This window comes from Anthonomus grandis, chromosome 10 (assembly GCF_022605725.1).
Source record: "Anthonomus grandis grandis chromosome 10, icAntGran1.3, whole genome shotgun sequence".
Taxonomy (NCBI): Eukaryota; Metazoa; Arthropoda; class Insecta; order Coleoptera; family Curculionidae; genus Anthonomus; species Anthonomus grandis.
The window spans coordinates 4629121-4653375 of NC_065555.1; the positions used below are offsets into that span (position 1 = coordinate 4629121).

At 32.4% G+C, this 24255-nt stretch overlaps 1 protein-coding gene across 4 annotated transcripts in view; it reads left to right on the top strand.

The window, feature by feature from the left end:
* LOC126741733 (uncharacterized) overlaps positions 1 to 24255 on the top strand; it is a 75133-nt gene that overhangs the window by 19087 nt on the left and 31791 nt on the right. For all 4 annotated transcript variants that reach the window (XM_050448276.1, XM_050448278.1, XM_050448277.1 and 1 more), the window contains 13 exons: positions 3652 to 3774; positions 4028 to 4219; positions 7576 to 7698; positions 7762 to 7953; positions 8008 to 8190; positions 15548 to 15679; positions 15733 to 15938; positions 18368 to 18664; positions 18718 to 18859; positions 18915 to 19071; positions 23628 to 23751; positions 23806 to 23920; positions 23976 to 24083. In XM_050448276.1, coding sequence (XP_050304233.1) covers positions 3652 to 3774; positions 4028 to 4219; positions 7576 to 7698; positions 7762 to 7953; positions 8008 to 8190; positions 15548 to 15679; positions 15733 to 15938; positions 18368 to 18664; positions 18718 to 18859; positions 18915 to 19071; positions 23628 to 23751; positions 23806 to 23920; positions 23976 to 24083 — 2094 coding nt within the window. The remainder of the gene's footprint in view (positions 1 to 3651; positions 3775 to 4027; positions 4220 to 7575; positions 7699 to 7761; positions 7954 to 8007; positions 8191 to 15547; positions 15680 to 15732; positions 15939 to 18367; positions 18665 to 18717; positions 18860 to 18914; positions 19072 to 23627; positions 23752 to 23805; positions 23921 to 23975; positions 24084 to 24255) is intronic.

The following is a 24255-nucleotide window of genomic DNA, read 5'->3' on the forward strand; positions in this document are numbered from 1 at the left end:
GAAAAGCTAGAGAGCCTAAGTGCCAAAAACTTAATTTTACAGGAGAGCGTGTTTTAATTTGTGGTACTTAGGTCGCCTAGCTTTGACGTGCTGAGAAGGTTTTAAATTGGAGGGCCTAAGTACCGTGTTATTATTATTGGGTATTTTAAACAACGGATTGTGAACAAAACTAAAAAACTTTATTTCTCGAAAATTTTAGTTAAAAAATAACATTCTGTATTAATACAAAGAAAAGAACCAAAATTTAAAATAAATGAACAAATTAAACTAGTTTGGAAGACATCTGTAGAATTCCTTATATTCTTCTTTACCAAGATACGGTACCATCTCCAATAAATTTTTCCTTTTATCTTGGTTTATTACTACTCCTTTAGGTTTTTCCAGGAATATTGCTTCTTTTAAGTGTTGAAATGTCTTTCCTTTTTTAAATATTTTAATTTTATACCAGTTTTCGCATGTGCCATTTGACGTTTTCATTTCAATATATCCTTCCCGTAAAAGACTGTCAGAAATTCTAATTCCTGTGGCTTTAGAAATGTTCATATTTTTGGTATTTACAAGTGTATCAGTTGTTTGCTGAATTTCAAAAAAGTGCCCGACTGAATCCATATCTATGACTTCAAATGGGTTATGGTATCTCGCCGTTTTTACAATATCGTGTAATTCTGAGGGGATAAAAGCTTTTGAATTTCGTTTTCTTTTCTCTATTACAGCGAAATCTCGATCGCAGCTGAGAAAGCTGTGTCCACTGATAAGAAATTTGTGAGTAATTTCTTTAAATTGGCCATGAGCTACAAGCCAAATTAGCAAAAACAGCATCATACGATTTTTATTCTGGCCAGTACAGTTATCTGACCAGATGATTAACCGTTCCTTGTAGCAGAAAGTATTAGGTTCGTTGAGTACTGTAAGAAGACAGGAGGCAATTTCGTCACCACCTCTGGAAGCTGTGGCCTCATGCCACATACACATGTAGGCCTTATTAATATTGCTAATGTGTACTGCCAAGTTATAACACGAAAGCTGTCTTTTATAAAACATGTCACTATGGGTTAATGTTGGAACGAACATAACCTGTTGCAAGTCTATAGAAATGACAGTAAACTGACTAGATGGCAAGGTTGAATTAGAAACATCATTATGCATATCTGCAAGAGCAGCTTTGTATTTGCTATGATGCAAAGCTAATTTCGTTTTGGCCTCAGAACTTTCGGAGTTATTCAAATTAATAGAACATGCCAAAAAATCGCACGTCTTGCATGTGTCGGTCCTTGGTCGATGAAACGACAGATTGGGGAACTTTGTCTTAAATATTCGACTATAATATTTGTATGTAACCACGGAATTTGGATATTTATCTTTGAATGCATGAAAAAGCCGGTTGATGTTAAGATCCGGACTAAGGTACTTTTTAGAAGACTGACTTCTTCCATAATGACTCTCCTCTGTCGGAATTGAGTTTATATGATTTATAACAGATAACTCATCCCTTTCAGTAAACTTTAGGTTTTTTACTCCCCTTTTTTCTTTAAAGATGTATCTCCATTTTGCTTTCTTAAAACAAGATTGTGTACTCTCTTGTCGGACAAAGCGAATGTGTTACAAAATGTTTTTTTACATACGTGAAGTACTTTTCCTGCTTTATCTGGAATCTGGTAATAAACTGAACATTGCCTTCGACTCGCAGCTGGCGTGTCATAATGGCCATAACGCCTTCTTTGAATTTCAGCTATTTGTATGATTCCCATTAGGTAGGTTCCTTGGTTTTTTTCATCAAGTGAATAGAAATCTTGGTGAAGCTTTAACCTTTGTTCAAAGGAAAGCACGCGGCAACTGTACTTGCATTTACAAGTTACCTACAAAAAAACAACCTTAAGTATCCAATGAAATGTATTAATCAATTATTTTAAGATCATTTAAATCAACAAAAACAATACTGATGTCAAAACTAGGTAGGTACCTAATACAAAGAATTGGTAATTTGGTCAATAAAATTAAGCCATTTAAAGTTAACTAAAAAGTTTATGTGCGAATTACTCTCTTATAAACAAAAATGCTCAATCATTTTATACCAAAAGCATCTACACCATGTTGTACCTACCTATAAAGTTAAGAGGTGTGGTTTTTAACCAAGCAACATGCTGGTCATGAAACGTTATTGATATTTCCACGTTAAATTATTATTGGAAGCAATTCGACATAACCATAAACTTACCATTTCCGCTGGCAATGATTTTGCAGTCCGCAATTTGCCACTTTTAGTTTGATATTCCTTTCCACTGACTCTTCTTATATTCTTGTCATTTTTCTTATTTATTTTAACCCCCATTTGCACGTTTTCTTCCATGGCAATAAAAATTTAACGCAAACACGTTCGAAGCAGAAGGTAAACTGACAAATAAATAATAAGGAACAATGCGACAGGCGTCGCTGTTGGCACTTAGGCCCACAAGCTCGACCTGCCTTTCTGGAGATAGGTCCTACGTTTATGTCATGCGTGTTTACTGGCGCTTTCAATGGTTATATGGACTTAGGTCGCTTATAGGACATCCATCCCAGTAAATAGGTCTGTTTTTTGCAAAAATGTTAATACTAAAATTTTTGGCACTTAGGCTCTCTAGCTTTTCCACCCTTCAATTGTGTGTCTGAATCTGGAAATGTTGCTGTAAGTATTGGGCCCACTATTATTTTTGTTGTGCATCAATGATATGGTAACTGTAATAAAAAAATATAAACTGGTCTTATTTGCAGTCGATACAATGTTGTATAAAATAATACTGAACTGAATAATTTATTTATATGGCTCTGCAAAAAAAAAAAATTAAATACTAAGAAATCCAAATATTGTGTATTCGCCAATGTGCCAAAATGCAGATCAAATTCACTATGCAATAGAAATAAAATATTTGGAGGTCATTTTAGATTCAAATTTAAATTTCATTACACGTCAAATTATACAATGCAATTGCACTATCGCATTTACGGTTCTGCTCGACTTTGTTTTTCTCTCTATCCCAGTGCAAAATAAATGAATTTCAAAAGATTTAGAATAGAGCCATGAGAGTTATTCAGAAATGTAATCGTTATACACCAATTTAGACCATGTTAAATGTTTTAAATGTGATGTCTGTCAGACAGAAAATTATGTCTATTTGTGATAACCTTGATCAGTCAAAAAGGCTATTGAGGCAATAACTACATTTTAATTTTGTGATATATACAATTTTTTTGCCTAATTTGTAACTTACACCTTAAATACTTTTCTTCTTTCTCTTATTGTCTTATTGATATAGCATTATTGCTAAATAAAGAAAGATTATTATTACTACTGTTTAAGTATACATTGTTATCTTTAGCTTAGGTTAGCATTTATTGTACTTTTTTTTTTAAACAAAATATCGGGAAACCGATTTTTATATGATTATTATAATATAGATGCCTAACAGAATTTACTTAATTAGTGTAAAATAATTATTAATAGCTGTATGAAGTACTATTAATATGTATCAATAAAAAATAATTAATTAATTAAGTACCCTTACGAATAATATTTAACAATAACCTAAATTATAGATATAATAATGTTATGACAGTAATGTATAATATTTATATCTACAATATAACACTGACTTAACGCTGATTTTCCTCAAGACGACCATGGAGATGACGAATCCATGCAGGCTCTGGAAGAACTCGAGCACATCGATGACGATTGTGACAAATACGGTATCCAGTTTGTTAAAATTGACGATCCGGCTGCGGCAGATGAATATGGTGAGTCCAAGAATGTTTACTATCTGATGATAATAATGAAGTACAGATAGCTTGTAATGATTGTCTGATTCTCTCTAAACCATGCATAAAAGGTAATTTAAAAAAAATCATAACCAAACTGATCTGGCAGTATTATAAATACCGAATTAGCCGAATTCTTCTAAAAAGTGCACTGTATAAAATGGTTTAGAGAGAAATTACTCGTGACTGTACCATGCACTATTGCAGTGTGTTTGATTGTTGATAATTGCAGGATTGGACTCGTTGCCTTCGGTGGTATACTTTGAAAAGGGGATTCCCAACGTGTACGACGGGGATTTAGAAGAGGAGGACGATTTCTTGCAGTGGCTGGTCGATCAGCTGGAAAAGGACGAAATCGAGGATGTCACCGACGAGATGCTCGATAAATTAATTGCGGAGGGCAAGAATTTGGCCGTTTTGTTTTGTAAGTTCTGTGTTCCAAGTGTTTTGTTCGTTTTAGGGTATAGAAAAGACGTGTCAGGAGTATACACTTAAAATACACTAGGTCAGGACGTTTCCTGGGATATACCCTGGGTCCATTTTACCCCTTGTCAAAATATGGTACTATTTAGGATTTCCCATTTTTCACTTATTTTCAAAAAAATGGTTAACTGTAAATGTTCCCAGCACCTTAGCCATTTTATAAGCAATTTTTTTTTCATCCTCTCTTTGCAATAAAGTCTGGCCCAGATCATGGGTTAAATTGGGAGAAAGAAATAATGTTGACCTGTGAAGAGGCTTTATGTAATTTTTTTTGAAAATTCTGAGAAAATATTGAAGGATTTAAGATATATTTAAATGTTTCAGCGTTTTCTAGAAATAATTCAGCAAAATTATTTTTTTTGCGTAAAGGTTGAAGGAAAAATCTCATTTGTCCCAAAAATTCCTAAATTAATTAAAAAACGCTGAAATAGGCATCTAATGAAGTTAATTAGAGAATCTGTGTGCAAATTTTCAAACTTGTATCTTTTTTGGTTTTTGAGTTATGAGCTATTGCTGCTGATTTTATGAAAAATCAACCTTTTCCCAAAAAATCTCATTTTACTCAAAAATTCCTAAATTAATTAAAAAACGCTGAAATAGGTGTCTAATAAAATTAATCAGATAATCTGTGTGCAAATTATCAAACTTGTATCTTTTTTGGTTTTGGAGCTATGAGCTTTTGCTGCTGATTTTATGAAAAAAATCAACCTTTTCCCAAAAAATCTCATTGTACTCAAAAATTCGTAAATTAATTAAAAAACGTCGAAATAGGCGTCTAATGAAATTAATTAGAGAATCTGTGTGCAAATTTTCCGAATTGTACCTTTTTTGGTTTTCCAGTTATGAGCTTTTGCTGCTGATTTTTATTTAAAAATCAACTTTTTGCCAAAAAATTTAATTTTTTTCAAAAATTCTTTAATTAATTAAAAAACGTCGAAATAGGCGTCTAATTAAATTAATCAGAGAATCTGTGTGCAAATTTTCAAACTTGTATCTTTTTTGGTTTTGGAGTTATGAGCTTTTGTTGCTGATTTTATGAAAAAATCAACTTTTTGCCAAAAAATTTAATTTTTTTCAAAAATTCTTTAATTAATTAAAAAAGGTCGAAATAGGCGTCTAATGAAATTAATCAGAGAATCTGTGTGCGAATTTTCAAACTTGTATCTTTTTTGGTTTTTGAGCTTTTGCTGCTAATTGTATGAAAAATCAACTTTTTGCCAAAAAATTTAATTTTTTTCAAAAATTCTTTAATTAATTAAAAAACGCTGAAATAGGCGTCTAATGAAATTAATCAGAGAATCTGTGTGCAAATTTTCAAACTTGTATCTTTTTTGGTTTTGGAGTTATGAGCTTTTGCTGCTGATTTTATGAAAAAAATCAACCTTTTCTCAAAAAATCTCATTTTACTCAAAAATTCCTAAATTAATTAAAAAACGCTGAAATAGGTGTCTAATGAAATTAATTAGAGAATCTGTGTGCAAATTTTCAAAATTGTACCTTTTTTGGTTTTTCAGTTATGAGCTTTTGCTGCTAATTGTATGAAAAATCAACTTTTTGCTAAAAAATTTAATTTTTTTCAAAAATTCTTTAATTATTTAAAAAACGTCGAAATAGGCGTTTAATGAAATTAATTAGAGAATCTGTGTGCAAATTTTCAAAATTGTACCTTTTTTGGTTTTTCAGTTATGAGCTTTTGCTGCTAATTGTATGAAAAATCAACTTTTGCTGCTGATTTTATGAAAAATCAACCTTTTTCCAAAAAATTTAATTTTTCTCAAAAATTCTTTAATTGCTTAAAAAACGCTGAAATAGGTATCTAATGAAATTAATCAGAGAATCTGTGTGCAAATTTTCAAACTTGTATCTTTTTTGGTTTTTGAGTTATGAGCTTTTGCTGCTGATTTTATGAAAAAATCAACCTTTTCCCAAAAAATCTCATTGTACTCAAAAATTCCTAAATTAATTAAAAAACGCTGAAATAGGTGTCTAATGAAATTAATTAGAGAATCTGTGTACGAATTTTCAAACTTCTATCTTTTTTGGTTTTGGAGTTATGAGCTTTTGCTGCTGATTTTATGAAAAAATCAACCTTTTCCCAAAAAATCTCATTGTACTCAAAAATTCCTTAATTAATTAAAAAACGCTGAAATAGGCGTCTAATGAAATTAATTAGAGAATCTGTGTGCGAATTTTCAAACTTGTATCTTTTTTGGTTTTTGAGTTATGAGCCTTTACTGCTAATTGTATGAAAAATCAACCTTTTCCCAAAAAAATTCTTTTTTCTGAAAAATTCCTTAATTAATTAAAAAACACCGAAATAGGTATCTAATGAAATTAATCAGAGAATCTGTGTACGAATTTTCAAAATTGTGCCTTTTTTGGTTTTTGAGTTATAAGCTTTTGCTGCTGATTTTATGAAAAAATCAACCTTTTTCCAAAAAATCTCATTTTACTCAAAAATTCCTAAATTAATTAAAAAACGCTGAAATAGCTGTCTAATGAAATTAATTAGAGAATCTGTGTGCAAATTTTCAAACCTGTATCTTTTTTGGTTTTGGAGTTATGAGCTTTTGCTGCTGATTTTATGAAAAAAATCAACCTTTTTCCAAAAAATCTCATTTTACTCAAAAATTCCTAAATTAATTAAAAAACGCTGAAATAGGCGTCTAATGAAATTAATTAGAGAATCTGTGTGCAAATTTTCAAAATTGTACCTTTTTTGGTTTTTCAGTTATGAGCTTTTGCTGCTAATTGTATGAAAAATCAACTTTTTGCCAAAAAATTAAATTTTTTTCAAAAATTCTTTAATTAATTAAAAAACGTCGAAATAGGCGTCTAATAAAATTAATTAGAGAAACTGTGTGCAAATTTTCAAAATTGTACCTTTTTTGGTTTTTGAGTTATGAGCTATTGCTTCTGAAAAAGGTTGATTTTTGAAGCTCACTACTCAAAAACCAAAAAAGTTACAATTTTGAAAATTTTCACGCAGATTCTCTAATTATGACCATAAAACCAATAAACCATTTCCACGGAAAGACTGATAAGTACATTAATTTTTAACTTGTTTTAATTGTTAAAAAATTATTAACGGTTAAGATTAGTGGTAGACGAACAAGTCCTGTTTGTGTCTTTAATTTTAAAAAGTTAGCGTTCACCACGTTTCTAATAAAATTCTCAATGGAATTATAAAAGTTGGAAGCGATAAATGATGTGAGATTATAAATGTTAAAATTTCTAATGGAATTCGATAAATCTTTATGAGAAAAATATCTTTGTATATCAAAATTTCTATTTCAGACGATGACGACGACAAAAAATCCCAAAAAGTCCTGAACGAACTCGAAAACATCGACGACGAGTGCGACAAACTCGGGGTCGTATTCGTCAAGATTGACAATCCGGACGAGGCGAAAGAATACGGTAATAATCCACCCTGAAACGATCAATCTTTTTTTTTTAATAACTCCAACATAATCATTGTAGGTATCGAGAAAATTCCATCGTTGGTATACTTCGAGGGCGGAATCCCCACTTTATACGAGGGCAACCTGGAGGACGAAGACAAAGTACTGAAGTGGTTCGAGCATCAAGTGAAAAGCGACGAGATCGAGGACGTAACCGACGAAATGCTCGATATGATTTTGGCGAAGAAACAATACGTCGCCGTGCTCTTTTGTACGCACCCCCTGTTAAACCCCTAGTTATTAAATTAACCGTTAACATTTGCAGACGATAAGGACCAAAAGAAATCCCAAAAAATCCTAACGGAACTGGAGAATATCGACGACGAGTGCGATCAGAACAACATCGTGTTTGTTAAAATCGATAACGACGATGAGGCCAAGGAGTACGGTATCGATACGATTCCCAGTCTGGTGTTTTTTGAAAAGAAAATCCCCCATTTATATGAAGGTAAGGTCGTTTCTTCAACCCCCTTCTTTACTTAGCATTTATTTACCTACAGTGTGTTACAAAATTCGATGCACATATTTTCAGAGCGTATTACTGGAGTCAAAATAGGACCTTATGAAAAATGTTTATTTAAAATTATTTTTTTATAAGCAAACAAATAAGTTTCAGGTTATTATTTCATTCTGAATATTTTACCAAAGCCTGACCTGACTTTTTTAGTTTGATTGTCTTATGTTTCAGGTATAAGTAAGTACATATGAGTAAAATAACTATGAATAAAATTGAGGAGCGATCAAGCAAAAAAAAGATAAATCCAATTTATAACATTCCGAGATATTTGCAAAAAACGTGGCAATAGCGTGTCCGTGAACTTATCAAAATAATGTATGGTGTACGTGAAAGGTTTAATATTATAGATCTCGTAAACCATATTTTGGACCTTATTCATTAATTAACATAAGAATAATTGCTAATTAAAAAATGGATTTATCTGTTTTTGCGTGAGTTAAATATATATCGGATATTTTATAATGTACAAGTGCTTGTTTTATTGTGGGTATATAGTTATTCACATTTATTAAGCTAAATATAATGTATTTATTAATTTATTTATTTAAAAAAAAACAAATTTTTTTATTACAAAAATTAAAAAATAATAAAAAATAGGGTTTTTAAATTTACTTGTCTTCGTAATGATATAAAAGTTAACACGTTTATTTTTTATTTTCTAAACACCACAAAAAAAAGGGAAATTTTAAAATATGCATTCCTTCGTCATCCTCGAGGCAATCACAAGCTTCGCTTTCATCTTGTTTTGGTATTTCTCTTTCGATAGGATCAGCGACTGGTTCAAGCAATATATTTTTGTACCACACTAGACTTTCATCATTTTCCCAGGTTGGTCCAAACTGTTGTGTCATCAGGTGAGCTAGGGATTTTTTCTTTTTTTCAGATAGAGATCGCGATAAACGAATTTCTTTCAATACACTTGGAACTTCATGTTTTGCCTTCAGAATCTGATGGGGCGTTTCATCTAAAATTGCCATTTTAAAATTCTTATGACATTGTACCTTTACAGTATTTTTTCCTTGTTTGTTTTGAGATTTCAGGATTAAAATTCGCTTGTAGTCGGAAATACCTGTGATCTTCTTTAGAGAATGTTGCAAATCTTTAATGTCGTACAGAAACCATTCAACGCCAAGTTGTTTCACTGTTCCAAATTGAGAATAAATTTCTAAATATTCGTCTTTGCTTATTATTGTTGTGTTTCTTCGTAAACGTTTTTCAACACGACCGAAAACCCTATCCGTAGGGAGAAAACTATGACCTCGAACAAAACATTATTTTGTGGATTTATCTGACTTTGGGCTCCATTTTAAAGGGAATTTAACCGGTTTTGTCGCTTAAAGTCCATAATATGGACATTGGCCCTTTTGTATTATTTTATTTAGGAGATTGGCCTTGTAAAGCCGAATGTAAACTAAAATGTTGGCAGCAAATTTGAAGATGTCCAAAGGCAGAATCTATTTAGAGATTTCTACAATTTATCAAGGCATGGTCAAGATCAGTTTATAGCGGAAACTGTTAAGGAATCTGTAAAATTTAGAGAACGACAAAAAAAATCAGCTGATAAGCAAATTAAACCTAGTCGAAGAAACTTTTCAAGAAAGTACTTTCTCACAAATGAAGATCACAAGAATTTGGAGGTTTGTCAGAAAATGTACCTAAATACTTTTAATTTGACCCTTAAAAAAGTGAGAGTAATTGTCGGAAAAAAAAAAGATTAAATGATTCAAATATTTGCTCTTCAGACGGTCGGGGAAAACATCAAAATCATTATAAAGTTACCGAGGAAAAAAGAGATTTTATTAAATCGCATATTAATAGTTTTCCTACATACAGCAGTCATTACTCTAGAGAGAGGACATCAAAAAAATATTTAAGTCCCGATCTTTTAATTGCCCAAATGCATCGACTTTACATTCAGTATTGCGAGGAACAAAACATAAGCCCCGAATAAGAGTCACTTTACAGACAGATTTTTAATGAAGAATTCAAGTTTTCATTTCATGCCCCTGCGAACGACACTTGCTCTAAATGAGACCGTTTAAATGTAAAGTTAAAGACATTTGATGGTAAAAATCTTACAGAAGAAGAAGAAAAAACTAAAATTGAAGTTTTAGAACAAAGAAACGCTCACTTAAACCTCTCTAAAATGGCTTACAAACTTAAGTCACTAGATAAAGAAAACAGCAAGAAAGACATCAAATTTGTTGTTGCATCATTCGACCTACAAAAGTGCTTACCTACACCATATTTGCGTAATGGCGTTTCTTTTTATAAAAGACAACTCTGGACTTATAATTTAACTGTTCATCAGACTTCAACTGCCGGCAATTTGGGAATTTGCTTTTTATGGGATGAGACAATTGCTGCTCGTGGAGGTCAAGAAATTGCTTCATGCGTCCGAAAATACATCTATACGTCATTACCAAAGGAAACAGAAGTTTTAAATCTTTATAGTGATTCATGTTCGGGGCAAAACAGAAATATGTTTTTTTATGTGTACTATGATGAGCTATGCCTTGAAAGAATGTCAAGATCTAGGACATAATTTGCAAGAAATCAACCACAAATTTATGGAGCCTGGTCATACTCATATGAAGGCCGATAAAATCCATGCAGCAATCGAAATATGCAAGAAAAAACGACTGCTGAAATAGAAGTACCCCATGACTGGACTAATTTTATAAGAACTGTGGGCCGAAATCCAGCCTAACAAGTTAAGGAAATGTTACAAAAAGACTTTTAACAGCCTTTTGACGGAAAAATTGGTTCATAGAAAAAAAAATGAGATTGCTGAAGTTGTTCCGTGGATGCGGATTAAATGGATGAAGTTCTCCGTTGAACACCAGTTTCAGATTTTTTACAAAACGAGCTTTAACGATAGTAAAGAGTTTAAGGTTGTTGACCTGAGAAGAGGTTCTGTACGAAACCGGCCTGCGATTCTGGATATTGATTGAGTGCCTAAACCTATAAATCAAGAAACTTTACCATTGGCAGATCTTAAAATCAAAGATTTGTTAGATTTGCTGCCTTACATTAGCGATTATAACAAACCATTTTATGAGAACTTATCATCTTCCGACTTAAATGTTGAAGATATACAAGACCTTGAGCATGAAGAAAATAACTAACTTTCTCTGTTATTTTAGTGTAGGTATCATAAGCAGTAAAGATTTATGGCCACAAAAAATTAATTTTCTAAATACGAATTAGGGGTCAATGTCCGTACTGCTTTTCGATTCTTGGGGCCAATGTCCATTTTTTTTGCAATTTAGAAGACTAACAATACATTTTCAAAAAGAATCCCTTCTTAATGTTTAAAATCCCAAAAATAAGTAAAGTAGGAAAAAAGGGTTAGAATTCATAAAAATATAAAGTCAATCCATCTCATTAACCCTGTTTTTCTCAAAACAGCTGAAATGGACATTGACCTTTATTCTACCAAAGTACAGATCTATTTTACCGTTAAGTAATTTAAACAAATAATAGATTCTGGCATTATTTCTTCTAATTTCCAAAGTTTGCAGCCCAACTAGCTGACATCTAATGTTATAACAAATAGTTTCGTAAGGGACCCTTTGTTTATAAAGTAAAAATTTGCAAAACTTATTTTGAACTCTCTATACGATTAATATGTATGTTATAAAATGGTGACCAGACAATACAGTTGTATTCTAAAACACCACGAACTAAACTATTGTATAAACATTTTATAGTTCTAATATCAACAATGTCTCCTAATAAAACCTAGCACTTCTAAAACCCTTCATCGTGATTTTATCAACATGAGCATTTAAAGTCAATTGATGGTCACAAATAACGCATAAATCATTAAAAGTGTCTACACTTTCCAGCAAACATCCGTCTAATGTATATGTAAAACAATAAAGGAACTTTTTTCCGGTGAAAGGACATGACTTTACATTTTTTAACATTAAGGTTCAAAAAATTTTCTACACTCCATTGATTAAAATCATTTAAATCTAGTTGCAGCAAGGAACAGTCTTCATCACAGTCAATAGTTCGAAAAAATTTTAGATCGTCAGCATATAAAAGGCATTCACAGTGTTTTAAAAACAGATACAGCTTCATTTATATATAAAAGGGACAAAATTGGCCCAAGATGTGATCCCTGAGGCACTCCAGAAGTCACTCGAATTTCCCTTAAAGTTGATCCCCTTAGCTTGTCGATCCACTTCAGATATGATCCATGTACTTCCAATGCTTCAAGTTTCTTTATTAACAGACCATGGCATACACTGTCGAATGCTTTTTGTAAATCGGTGTAAACAACATCAATCTGATAGCCTTTAGAAAAGAAATTAAAACTCTAAGTCTCAGTCTCAAAATATCTTTTTATTTATTAATCAGGTAACGTTTTACTTAGCAGATCATCTAGGTATAAGGTCTGATGATGTTTTATTAGCGAAGCATGCGACTGAGGACGAGTTCTTTCAATCTGATAGCCTTTTTCGATATTTTCACTTAAAAATCCTGAAAATCCGCTAGGTTTGTCGCCGTTGATCTACTGTTGTAAAAGCCACGTTGTTTCGGAGAAATGTAGGATTTGAAGATGTTAAATATTTCATCAGTCAAAATCGATTCAAATATTTTGGAGAAAAGTGAAAGCAAAGAAACACCTCTATAACTTCCAATCTCAGTTTTGCATCCACTTTTAAAAATAGGGAATAAAACTGACAGCTTCCAATACGTGGGAAATGACGATGTATCAAATGATCTCTGAAAAATTAACCGAAGAAACTCAACCAACAGTTTTTGATAAACACTGGTGAGATTCCACCAGGTCCTGATCCTTGATTGGCATCCAATGAGTTAAGTTTGTCCGGTATTGGTAAAAATATGATGTGAAACAACAGACACCAGATTTTCTCGAACAGATGTAATGCATTTGTTAGAAAAATCCGAATAGCAGGATTCAAAATGGTCAGCAAAAGCCTCAGATACTTCCTCGGGAGTCTCCATAGTCATCCTTCCATGGATTTTGGTATTCCTTTATCTTTACGCAGATTGTTAACATATATAGGACCAAAAATACTACTTTATCTCTAATCTATATAATAATCTATAATAATACTTTGTCTCTAATCTAACCGCAGAATAATTATCGTAGTCCCCTTGTAGAACTCACCTTTTATATTTTACCATAATGGAAACCTTCCGTGCTCAATAGTCTTGCTGGGCACAAACTTATCAGCAACAAATGTTATATGCTTATAAAATTCATCCACCATTTCATCAACAGTATTACGATGAAACATTTGATCCCAATCGACTGAAGCAAAATATTTATTTATTTATTTATTTATGATTCTCTTTACAAACACTGAGCAGACAGTAATTACATATAAAGGCAGCAACAAAAATTAAAATAAATAAAAATATAACATGGTTTGTAATAAAAAAATATATAGGAGGATACCACTGTATCTATAAATCTATATAATACCTATATCTATTTTTAAGGGTCAGCCCTAGATCTGCAGAAGACATAATACTAAAATAAATCCACATGAACTTGATTAAGGAACTGGTTCGTAATTGCCATCACATTATTCATTGGAGACACTATTAGAAATAGTGTGGATTCCGAATCTTTAAATTGACTTTTAGTACATTTATTTTGATGAAGTTTATAAGATCACAGTTACAATACTTAATGTTATTTATAATAAAGAACAAATATATCACCGCTTGGTGTTTTCTCCTATCCAAAACAGATTCCATCATAAAAGTCTTAAGCATACTCGTATATGAGATCATATTATAAGGATATTCATTGTGCTTTCTAACATAGAGATACCTGGCAAATCTTTTTTGAACTTTTTCAATTTGATCAATATGTGTTATTGTCATAGACATCAAGATATGTGACGCATATTCCAGGTGCGGTCTCACCAAGGCATTATATAATCTTATTATAGTTGGTATTTCAAAATTCTTGCTGTTTCTAATTATAAAACCCAAAGACTTAAGAGCCTTTTGTATAATGTACATGAAATGATTATTAAACTTGAAATTCGAACACTCATGTCTCTAATTTCAATGGAACGGTTCAATTTAACGCCGCTAATATGATAGTTATACTCTACTGGATTGATTTTTCTTGTATATGATACTACAGAACATTTATTAACATTCAATGACATTCCATAGGTTTTGAACCAGTTACTAATACTCTCAATATCCAACTGGAGGCTGTCGCAGTCTTCACGTGATATATAACAGTCTTAAAGAATTTGAAATCATCGGCGAACAATAAGCCAGCCGAGCAGGAGAGGCAGTCGAGTAATGAGTTAATGAGTAAAAAAAAATTAATATTAGAGTATCAAAATATTGAGTAACTTCCTGATAATTTGCACGCTCTAATAAATGGATTTTGGTCTGAGCTCTATTTTTACATGTGGGAATATTTCCCATGATAACCTGATGATAGCAATCAAGCCTACAAAATGCTTGATCGACAAGAGATACCTTGATGTTGTGGGGCGTGTCTGTAAAAATCAGATCCAAACGTTTACCCATATGGTTCTTGATAAAGTTGACCTGAATCATTTTCAAATATGTATAAAGTTGTATTTAAGAGCAGCGCACCCTCTGCAGAGTTAAAGTTCTTCGGAACTATATCTTCGTTGTCAATTTCCCATGGTATATTGGGTAAATTGAAGTCTCCAAATATTATGATATTGGCGCATTTCGATTGTTTCGCCGAACTTTTTCGGTAGTAGCACACTACACCCTTAGTCGAGTAGCAAGAATTAACGGCGAGAAGGACGCCACCACCTCGTTCACAATTGAGGGTTTCATAGTTTCTATCCCTTCTAAACATCATGTATTTGTCGGTATCAAATAGTTCAGAGCTTGAGATTTGATCATTAAGCCAGGTCTCAGTAAAAACTTCCAGAAAAAAATAATAGGAAATATTTTATAGGTCTCCTAGTTTTTCAAGAGTTGAGTTTAATCCAACTGCTTTATCATCTTTTATGTCTCCCAATGCAATTAATACATCATCCTTCTGAACCCGATTAATTATAAATACCACTTCATGCGCATTAATGTTGTATAGAATATTGGAGTTGGTAGCGACATCATTTGAGTAAACACTACCAAAGTATCTGGCAAAAGCTTCACAAATTTTATATCAATTTTCCATAAAGATACATTGAACCGAGCTTTTGTTGGAATTTAAAAAGGTCTAAAACGACTTGGAATTAACACTTTAAGTTGAAAATAAGCACAATTGTATTTTATTATATATCTATATGCTTTACAGGAGACTTAATGAAGGAAGAAGAGCTACTCGGCTGGCTGATCCACCAAAAAAAACACAGCGAAATCCCGGACATCACTGACGAAATGATGGATTTGCTCATCGACCAACAAAAGTATCTCGCCGTCTTGTTTTGTAAGTAATTTACTTGAAGACAGAACGAGTTGTAAGATATTGTTTCAATTTAGATGACAAAGACGACAAGCAAGACATGCGGGTCCTAAATGAACTGGAGAACATCGACGACGATTTGGAAAAAGAAGGGATCGTTATGGTGAGGATCGACAACGATGCCGAAGCTAAAGAGTTCGGTATCGACCATTTGCCCACTTTAATATACTTTGAAGAGAAAATACCCTCGATTTACGAAGGAGATTTGATGAATGAAGATGAGGTAAGCGCGTTTATGGCTGAGTTTTGATTGAACCGTTGGGAAATTTTAGATGACAACGAGTTCCGATGTTCGATGGTTTGATTTTTAAAACTTCCCAAAATCCCCAAAAATCTAAATTATTAAAATTTGGACTATCAGGACAAGGGTTATTCCCTAGTTTTTCAAAGGGGAAGTAGTTTGTTTCTTACAGGCTCTCATGGAATAAAAATTTGTCAATTTTGACTTTTTTTGGAAGGATTTTCAAAATTTCTTCTGGAAAGGTGGGAATATGATCAAATATTCTCAAATATCAAAAGTTTTCAAATTTGGACCACTAGAACCTAAGTTATTCCCTAGTTCGTGAAAGTGGACTTAATTTGTTTCTTACGGGAACTCCTGGAATAAAAATTCAAATATTTCCATTATTTTTGAAAGGATTTTCAAAATTTTTTCTGGAAAAGTGGGAAAAGCTTCAAAGAATCCTAAAAAACAAAAATTTCCAAATTTGGACTATCAGAACCCAAGTTATTCCCTAGTTTGTAAAAGTGGATTTAATTTGTTTCTTACGGAAACTCCTGGAATAAAAATTAAAATATTTTCATTATTTTTGGAAGGATTTTCAAAATTTTTCCTGGAAAAGTGGGAAAAACTTAAAAAAATCTTAAAAATCAAAAATTTCTAAATTTGGACTATCAGAACTTAAGTTATGCCCTAGTTCGTAAAAGTGGACTTAATTTGTTTCTTACAGGAACTCCTGAAATAAAAATTCAAATATTCAATTATTTTTGGGAGGATTTTCAAAAGTTCTCCTGGAAAAGTGGGAAAAACTTCAAAAAATCTTAAAAATCAAAAATTTCCAAATTTGGACTATCAGAACCTAAGTTATTCCCTAGTTCGTGAAAGCGGACTTAATTTGTTTATTACAGGAACTCCTTGAATAAAAATTCAAATATTTTCATTATTTTTGAGAGGATTTTCAAAAGTTCTCCTGGAAAAGTGGGAAAAACTTCAATAAATCCTAAAATTCAAAAATTTCCTAATTTGGACTATCAGAACTTAAGTTATTCCCTAGTTCGTGAAAGTGGACTTAATTTGTTTCTTACAGGAACTCCTTGAATAAAAATTCAAATATTTTCATTATTTTTGAGAGGATTTTCAAAAGTTCTCCTGGAAAAGTGGGAAAAACTTCAATAAATCCTAAAATTCAAAAATTTCCTAATTTGGACTATCAGAACTTAAGTTATTCCCTAGTTCGTGAAAGTGGACTTAATTTGTTTCTTACAGGAACTCCTTGAATAAAAATTCAAATATTTTCATTATTTTTGAGAGGATTTTCAAAAGTTCTCCTGGAAAAGTGGGAAAAACTTCAATAAATCCTAAAATTCAAAAATTTCCAAATTTGGACTATCAGAACCTAAGTTATTCCCTAGTTCGTGAAAGTGGACTTAATTTGTTTCTTACAGGAACTCCTTGAATAAAAATTCAAATATTTTCATTATTTTTGGGAGGATTTTCAAACTTTCTCCTGGAAAAGTGGGAAAACCTTCAAAAAATCTTAAAAATCAAAAATTTTGAAATTTGGACTATCAGAACCTAAGTTATTCCCTAGTTCGTTAAAGTGGACTTAATTTGTTTCTTACAGGAACTCCTTGAATAAAAATTTAAATATTTTCATTATTTTTGGGAGGATTTTCAAACTTTCTCCTGGAAAAGTGGGAAAAACTTCAAAAAATCCTAAAAATAAAAATTTCCAAGTTTGGACTATCAGAACCTAAGTTATTCCCTAATTCGTGAAAGTGGACTTAATTTGTTTCTTACAGGAACTCCTGGAATAAAAATTTAAATATTTTAATTATTTTTGGGAGGATTTTCAAAAGTTCTCCTGGAAAAGTGGGAAAAACTTAAAAAAATCCTAAAAATCAAAAATTTCCAAATTGGGACTATCAGAACCTAAGTTATTCCCTAATTCGTGAAAGTGGACTTAATTTGTTTCTTACAGGAACTCCTGGAATAAAAATTCAAATTCTTTCATTATTTTTGAGAGGATTTTCAAAATGTTTTCTAGAAAAGTGGGAAAAACTTCAATAAATCCTAAAAATCAATAATTTCCAAATTTGGACTATCAGAACCTTAGTTATTCCCTAGTTCGTGAAAGTGGACTTAATTTGTTTCTTACAGGAACTCCTGGAATAAAAATTCAAATATTTTCATTATTTTTGAGAGGATTTTCAAAAGTTCTCCTGGAAAAGTGGGAAAAACTTCAAAAAATCCCAAAAATTGCAAATTTTTAAATTTAGACTCTTGAGATGTGCGTTATTCCCTAGTTTATGAGCCTGAACTTTGGGGAGGAGATTTTAAGACACTACCAACATTTTGACTTTGTCAAAGGATTGGTGAAGACAAAAGAGTACCTTTCAGGCCAATGATTTGCTTTTTTTGCTGATTTTAAGGTCCTAAAATGGCTGATCGAACAAAAGAACACGGCAACAATCGAAGAAGTGACCGACGAAATCTTGGAAGATCTAATCAACGAGCACGAGTACGTCGTGGTTTATTTCAGCGGTAACTGCGACGAGGGCGACAAATGCGACAACATCCTGGACGAATTGGAAAACATCGACGACGAACTGGACGAAAACGGCATCATATTCGTTACCACCGAAGATTTAGTTCTGGCGAAGAAGTACGGCATCAAAACTTACCCGAAACTGGTGTTCTTTAGGAATAAAGAGCCGCTTGTTTATGAGGTAAAGAGACAACTTTCGCATACTGACGTTAAAGAAACATTGAATTCTTTTAGGGTGACATCGAGGACGAAGATGAAGTATTGGCCTGGTTAACAGATGAAGACACCCTGGAAATCCCCGATCGAATCGAAGAAGTCAACACCAAAATGCTGGATAAGATCTTGGCCGAGAATGAATACGTTGTCGTCTACTTTTGTGAGTTTTATTTATTAGTTGTGACGTTCGTCTTCTCATTTTTCAATTATTTTAGATAAAGAAGGAGATAAAAAGTCGCAAAAGATCTTACAGGAGCTCGAGAACATCGACGACGAGTGCGAAGACAAGGACATCGATTTCGTTAAAATTTCCGACGAAGGAATTCAGAAGGAGTATGATCTACCTTCGTTACCGGCCGTCGTGTTTTATAGGTATTTGTTTTTTTTTTGTTAGGAATTGATAGTATTGAAATTTTGATGGCACCAGTGAGTTTGCCAGGAAGAAATAGTTGAAAATGAGTACCAGGTCGATGGGATTATTTTGATTTTTGAATAAGTTTGTCGATTTTCGGAGAACCATCGGTGGTACCAAAAATCTAATTTTGCCATTGAGTTTCTTGGAAAAAAATAGCTGAAAAAGAGTACCAAGTTTGTTGGTTTTTGGAGAACCATTAGTAATACTAAAAAACTGATTTCATCATTGGGTTAGTTGGAAAAAATTAGTTACAGTAGCGATAGTACAATGTCGATGGATTTATATTGATTCCTGAATAAGTTTCTTGATTTTGGGGAAACCACCATTTGGTAGTACCAAGAATATGATTTCACTATTGAGTTTCTCAACAATATTTGAAGAGTATAGTTTTCCTAATACAATGCAACTAGTTTCATACGTTTACTTTCAGTAGTTTTCAAAATATTTGACTTTTAGTGGCAGTAGGTCCACTAAGAACGATCGTTCTTTGAATTGTCAACTGACTTTGCACCCGGATAACTTCTAAAGTTTCACTCGAATATTTTTACACCTTTAACAATATTTTAAGAGTATAGTTTTCTTAATACAATGCAACTAGTTTCATACGTTTACCTTCAGTAGTTTTTAAAATATTTGACTTTTAGTGGCAGTAGGTCCAATAAGAAGAATCGTTCTTTAAACTGTCAACTGACTTTGAAGGCCGATAACGTCTAAAGTTTCACTTGGATCTTTTTACACCTTAGACAATATTTCAAGAGAATAGTTTTCTTAATACAACTCAACTAGTTTCATACATTTACCTTTAGTAGTTTTCAAAATATTTGACTTTTAGTGGCAGTAGGTCCACTAAGAACAATCGTTCTTTGAACTGTCAACTGACTTTGAAAGCCGATAACTTCTAAAGTTTCACTTCGATCTTTTTACACCTTTCACAATATTTCAAGAGTATAGTTTTCTTAATACAATGCAACTAGATTCATACGTTTACCTTCAGTAGTTCTCAAAATATTTGACTTTTAGTGGCAGTAGGTCCACTAAGAACAATCGTTCTTTGAACTGTCAACTAACTTTGAAGCCAGATAACTTCTAAAGTTTCACTTCGATCTTTTTACACCTTTCACAATATTTCAAGAGTATAGTTTTCTTAATACAATGCAACTAGTTTCATACGTTTACCTTCAGTAGTTCTCAAAATATTTGACTTTTAGTGGCAGTAGGTCCACTAAGAACAATCGTTCTTTGAACTGTCAACTAACTTTGAAGCCGGATAACTTCTAAAGTTTCACTTGGATCTTTTTACACCTTTAACAATATTTCAAGAGTATAGTTTTCTTAATACAACGCAACTAGTTTCATATGTTTACCTTCAGTAGTTTTCAAAATATTTGACTTTTAGTGGCAGTAGGTCCACTAAGAACAATCGTTCTTTGAACTGTCAACTGACTTTGGAGTCGGATAACTTCTAAAGTTTCACGTGGATCTTTTTACACCTTAGACAATATTTAAAGTGTAAAGTTTCTTTAAAATAACGCAGCTAGCTTCATACGTTTAACTTCAGTAGTTCTCAAAATATTTGACTTTTAGTGGCAGTAGGTCCACTAAGAACAATCGTTCTTTGAAGTGTCAACTGACTTTGAAGGCCGATAACTTCTAAAGTTTCACTTCGATCTTTTTACACCTTGGACAATATTTCAAGAGTATAGTTTTCTTAATACAACTCAACTAGTTTCATACGTTTACCTTCAGTAGTTTTCAAAATATTTGACTTTTAGTGGCAGTAGGTCCTCTAAGGACAATCGTTCTTTGAAGTGTCAACTGACTTTGGAGTCGGATAACTTCTAAAGTTTCACTTCGATCTTTTTACACCTTTCACAATATTTCAAGAGTATAGTTTTCTTAATACAACGCAACTAGTTTCATACGTTTACCTTCAGTAGTTTTCAAAATATTTGACTTTTAGTGGCAGTAGGTCCACTAAGGACAATCGTTCTTTGAAGTGTCAACTGACTTTGAAGGCCGATAACTTCTAAAGTTTCACTTCGATCTTTTTACACCTTGGACAATATTTCAAGAGTATAGTTTTCTTAATACAACTCAACTAGTTTCATACGTTTACCTTCAGTAGTTTTCAAAATATTTGACTTTTAGTGGCAGTAGGTCCTCTAAGGACAATCGTTCTTTGAAGTGTCAACTGACTTTGGAGTCGGATAACTTCTAAAGTTTCACTTCGATCTTTTTACACCTTTCACAATATTTCAAGAGTATAGTTTTCTTAATACAACGCAACTAGTTTCATACGTTTACCTTCAGTAGTTTTCAAAATATTTGACTTTTAGTGGCAGTAGGTCCACTAAGAACAATCGTTCTTTGAACTGTCAACTGACTTTGGACTCGAATAACTTCTAAAGTTTCACTTGGATCTTTTTACACCTTTCACAATATTTCAAGAGTATAGTTTTCTTAATACAACGCAACTAGTTTCATACGTTTACCTTCAGTAGTTTTCAAAATATTTGACTTTTAGTGGCAGTAGGTCCACTAAGAACAATCGTTCTTTGAACTGTTAACTGACTTTGGAGTCGAATAACTTCTAAAGTTTCACTTGGATCTTTTTACACCTTTCACAATATTTCAAGAGTATAGTTTTCTTAATATAACGCAACTAGTTTCATACGTTTACCTTCAGTAGTTTTCAATATATTTGACTTTTAGTGGCAGTAGGTCCACTAAGAACAATCGTTCTTTGAACTGTCAACTGACTTTGAAGCCAGATAACTTCTAAAGTTTCACTTGAATATTTTTACACCTTTAATAATATTTCAAGAGTATAGTTTTCTAATTACAACGCAACTAGTTTCATACGTTTACCTTCAGTAGTTTTCAAAATATTTGACTTTTAGTGGCAGTAGGTCCAGTAAGGACAATCGTTCTTTGAACTGTCAACTGAGTTTGAAGTGGAATAACTTCTAAGGTTTCACTTGAATCTTTTTACACCTTTAACAATATTTCAAGAGTATAGTTTTCTTAATACAACGCAACTAGTTTCATACGTTTACCTTCAGTAGTTCTCAAAATATTTAACTTAGTAGTAGTAGGTCCACTAAGAACCATCGTTCTTTAAACTGTCAACTGACTTTCAAGGCCGATAACTTATAAAGTTTCACTTGGATCTTTTTACACCTTAAACAATATTTCAAGAGTATAGTTTTCTTAATACAACTCAACTAGTTTCATACGTTTATCTTTAGTAGTTTTCAAAATATTTGACTTTTAGTGGCAGTAGGTCCACTAAGAACAATCGTTCTTTGAACTGTCAACTGACTTTGAAAGCCGATAACTTCTAAAGTTTCACTTCGATCTTTTTACACCTTTCACAATATTTCAAGAGTATAGTTTTCTTAATACAACTCAACTAGTTTCATAGGTTTACCTTTAGTAGTTTTCAAAATATTTGACTTTTAGTGGCAGTAGGTCCAGTAAGAACAATCGTTCTTTGAACTGTCAACTAACTTTGAAGCCAGATAACTTCTAAAGTTTCACTTCGATCTTTTTACACCTTTCACAATATTTCAAGAGTATAGTTTTCTTAATACAACGCAACTAGTTTCATACGTTTACCTTCAGTAGTTTTCAAAATATTTGACTTTTAGTGGTAGTAGGTCCACTAAGAACAATCGTTCTTTGAACTGTCAACTAACTTCGAAGCCGGATAACTTCTAAAGTTTCACTTGGATCTTTTTACACCTTTAACAATATTTCAAGAGTATAGTTTTCTTAATACAACGCAACTAGTTTCATACTTTTACCTTTAGTAGTTTTCAAAATATTTGACTTTTAGTGGCAGTAGGTCCAGTAAGGACAATCGTTCTTTGAACTGTCAACTGATTTTGAAGGCCGATAACTTCTAAAGTTTCACGTGAATCTTTTTACACCTTTAACAATATTTCAAGAGTATAGTTTTCTTAATACAACGCAACTAGTTTCATACTTTTACCTTCAGTAGTTTTCAAAATATTTGACTTTTAGTGGCAGTAGGTCCAGTAAGAACAATCGTTCTTTGAACTGTCAACTGACTTTCAAGGCCGATAACTTCTAAAGTTTCACTTGGATCTTTTTACACCTTAGACAATATTTCAAGAGTATAAATTTCTTAATACGACGCTACTAGTCTCATAGTTTTAACTTCAACAGTTTTCAAAATATTTGACTTTTAGTGGCAGCAGGTCCACTAAGGACAATCAAACAACTGTCAACTGCCTTTGAAGCCAACTTTTATTTTTTTAAACATTTTTAATTAACATTTTTAAAACCATTGAACAACATCTTACGTTCCAGGAATATTTACCAATAAAACGAATAGCCCTAGAACATTGCATTTACATTTATTAACGATGAAACTTATTATACAGTCTTATAGAGCCAACATCTCACAAACCATTGAGTTTCAAGGGAAAAACCACGCGAAAAGGAGTGCCTTGTCAATGGGTTAAAAATGCATTTATTTTTCTGTTAGGAACCGGTTTAGAGAAATCTACCCCGGAGACCTAATGCACGAGGAGGCCCTCCTGGACTGGATCCTAAATTTAAAAGAATCAGCCCCGGACGTAATCGAAAACGTTGACAGAAAAACTCTTCAGGTACGCACCATAAATAAATTAATTAATTAGTTAATGGGACGATTATTCATGTAGGTTTTGATAAATGACGTTGAACATTTGGCCGTGCTATTCTACACTGACAACTGTGACGAGTGCGACGAGATCTTAGAGGAACTGGAGACGATAGACGACGATACCGATAAACATGGTAATTAAATATTCAAAAAAATTGAAAATTTTTTATTTATTTTTTTTTTTATTAGGAATACAATTCGTCAAGTCGAAAGATGCGAAATTGGCCTCGGAAATTGGCATTTTCAGTTTTCCCGCTCTGGTTTACTACGAGACCGGCGTGCCCATCATGTACGACGGTAAGAGCAATTTAAGTTTAACTAATTTGCCTTAAAGTGCCTCTTGTCACGAAAACGATTTATTAAAAAAACAAATATTTTATAGGGAATCTTAAAAACGAAGACAAAGTGTTGGATTGGCTCGTTGAGCAAAAAAGTAAGGACCTTACCTTTAATCGTTTTAACTGACTTC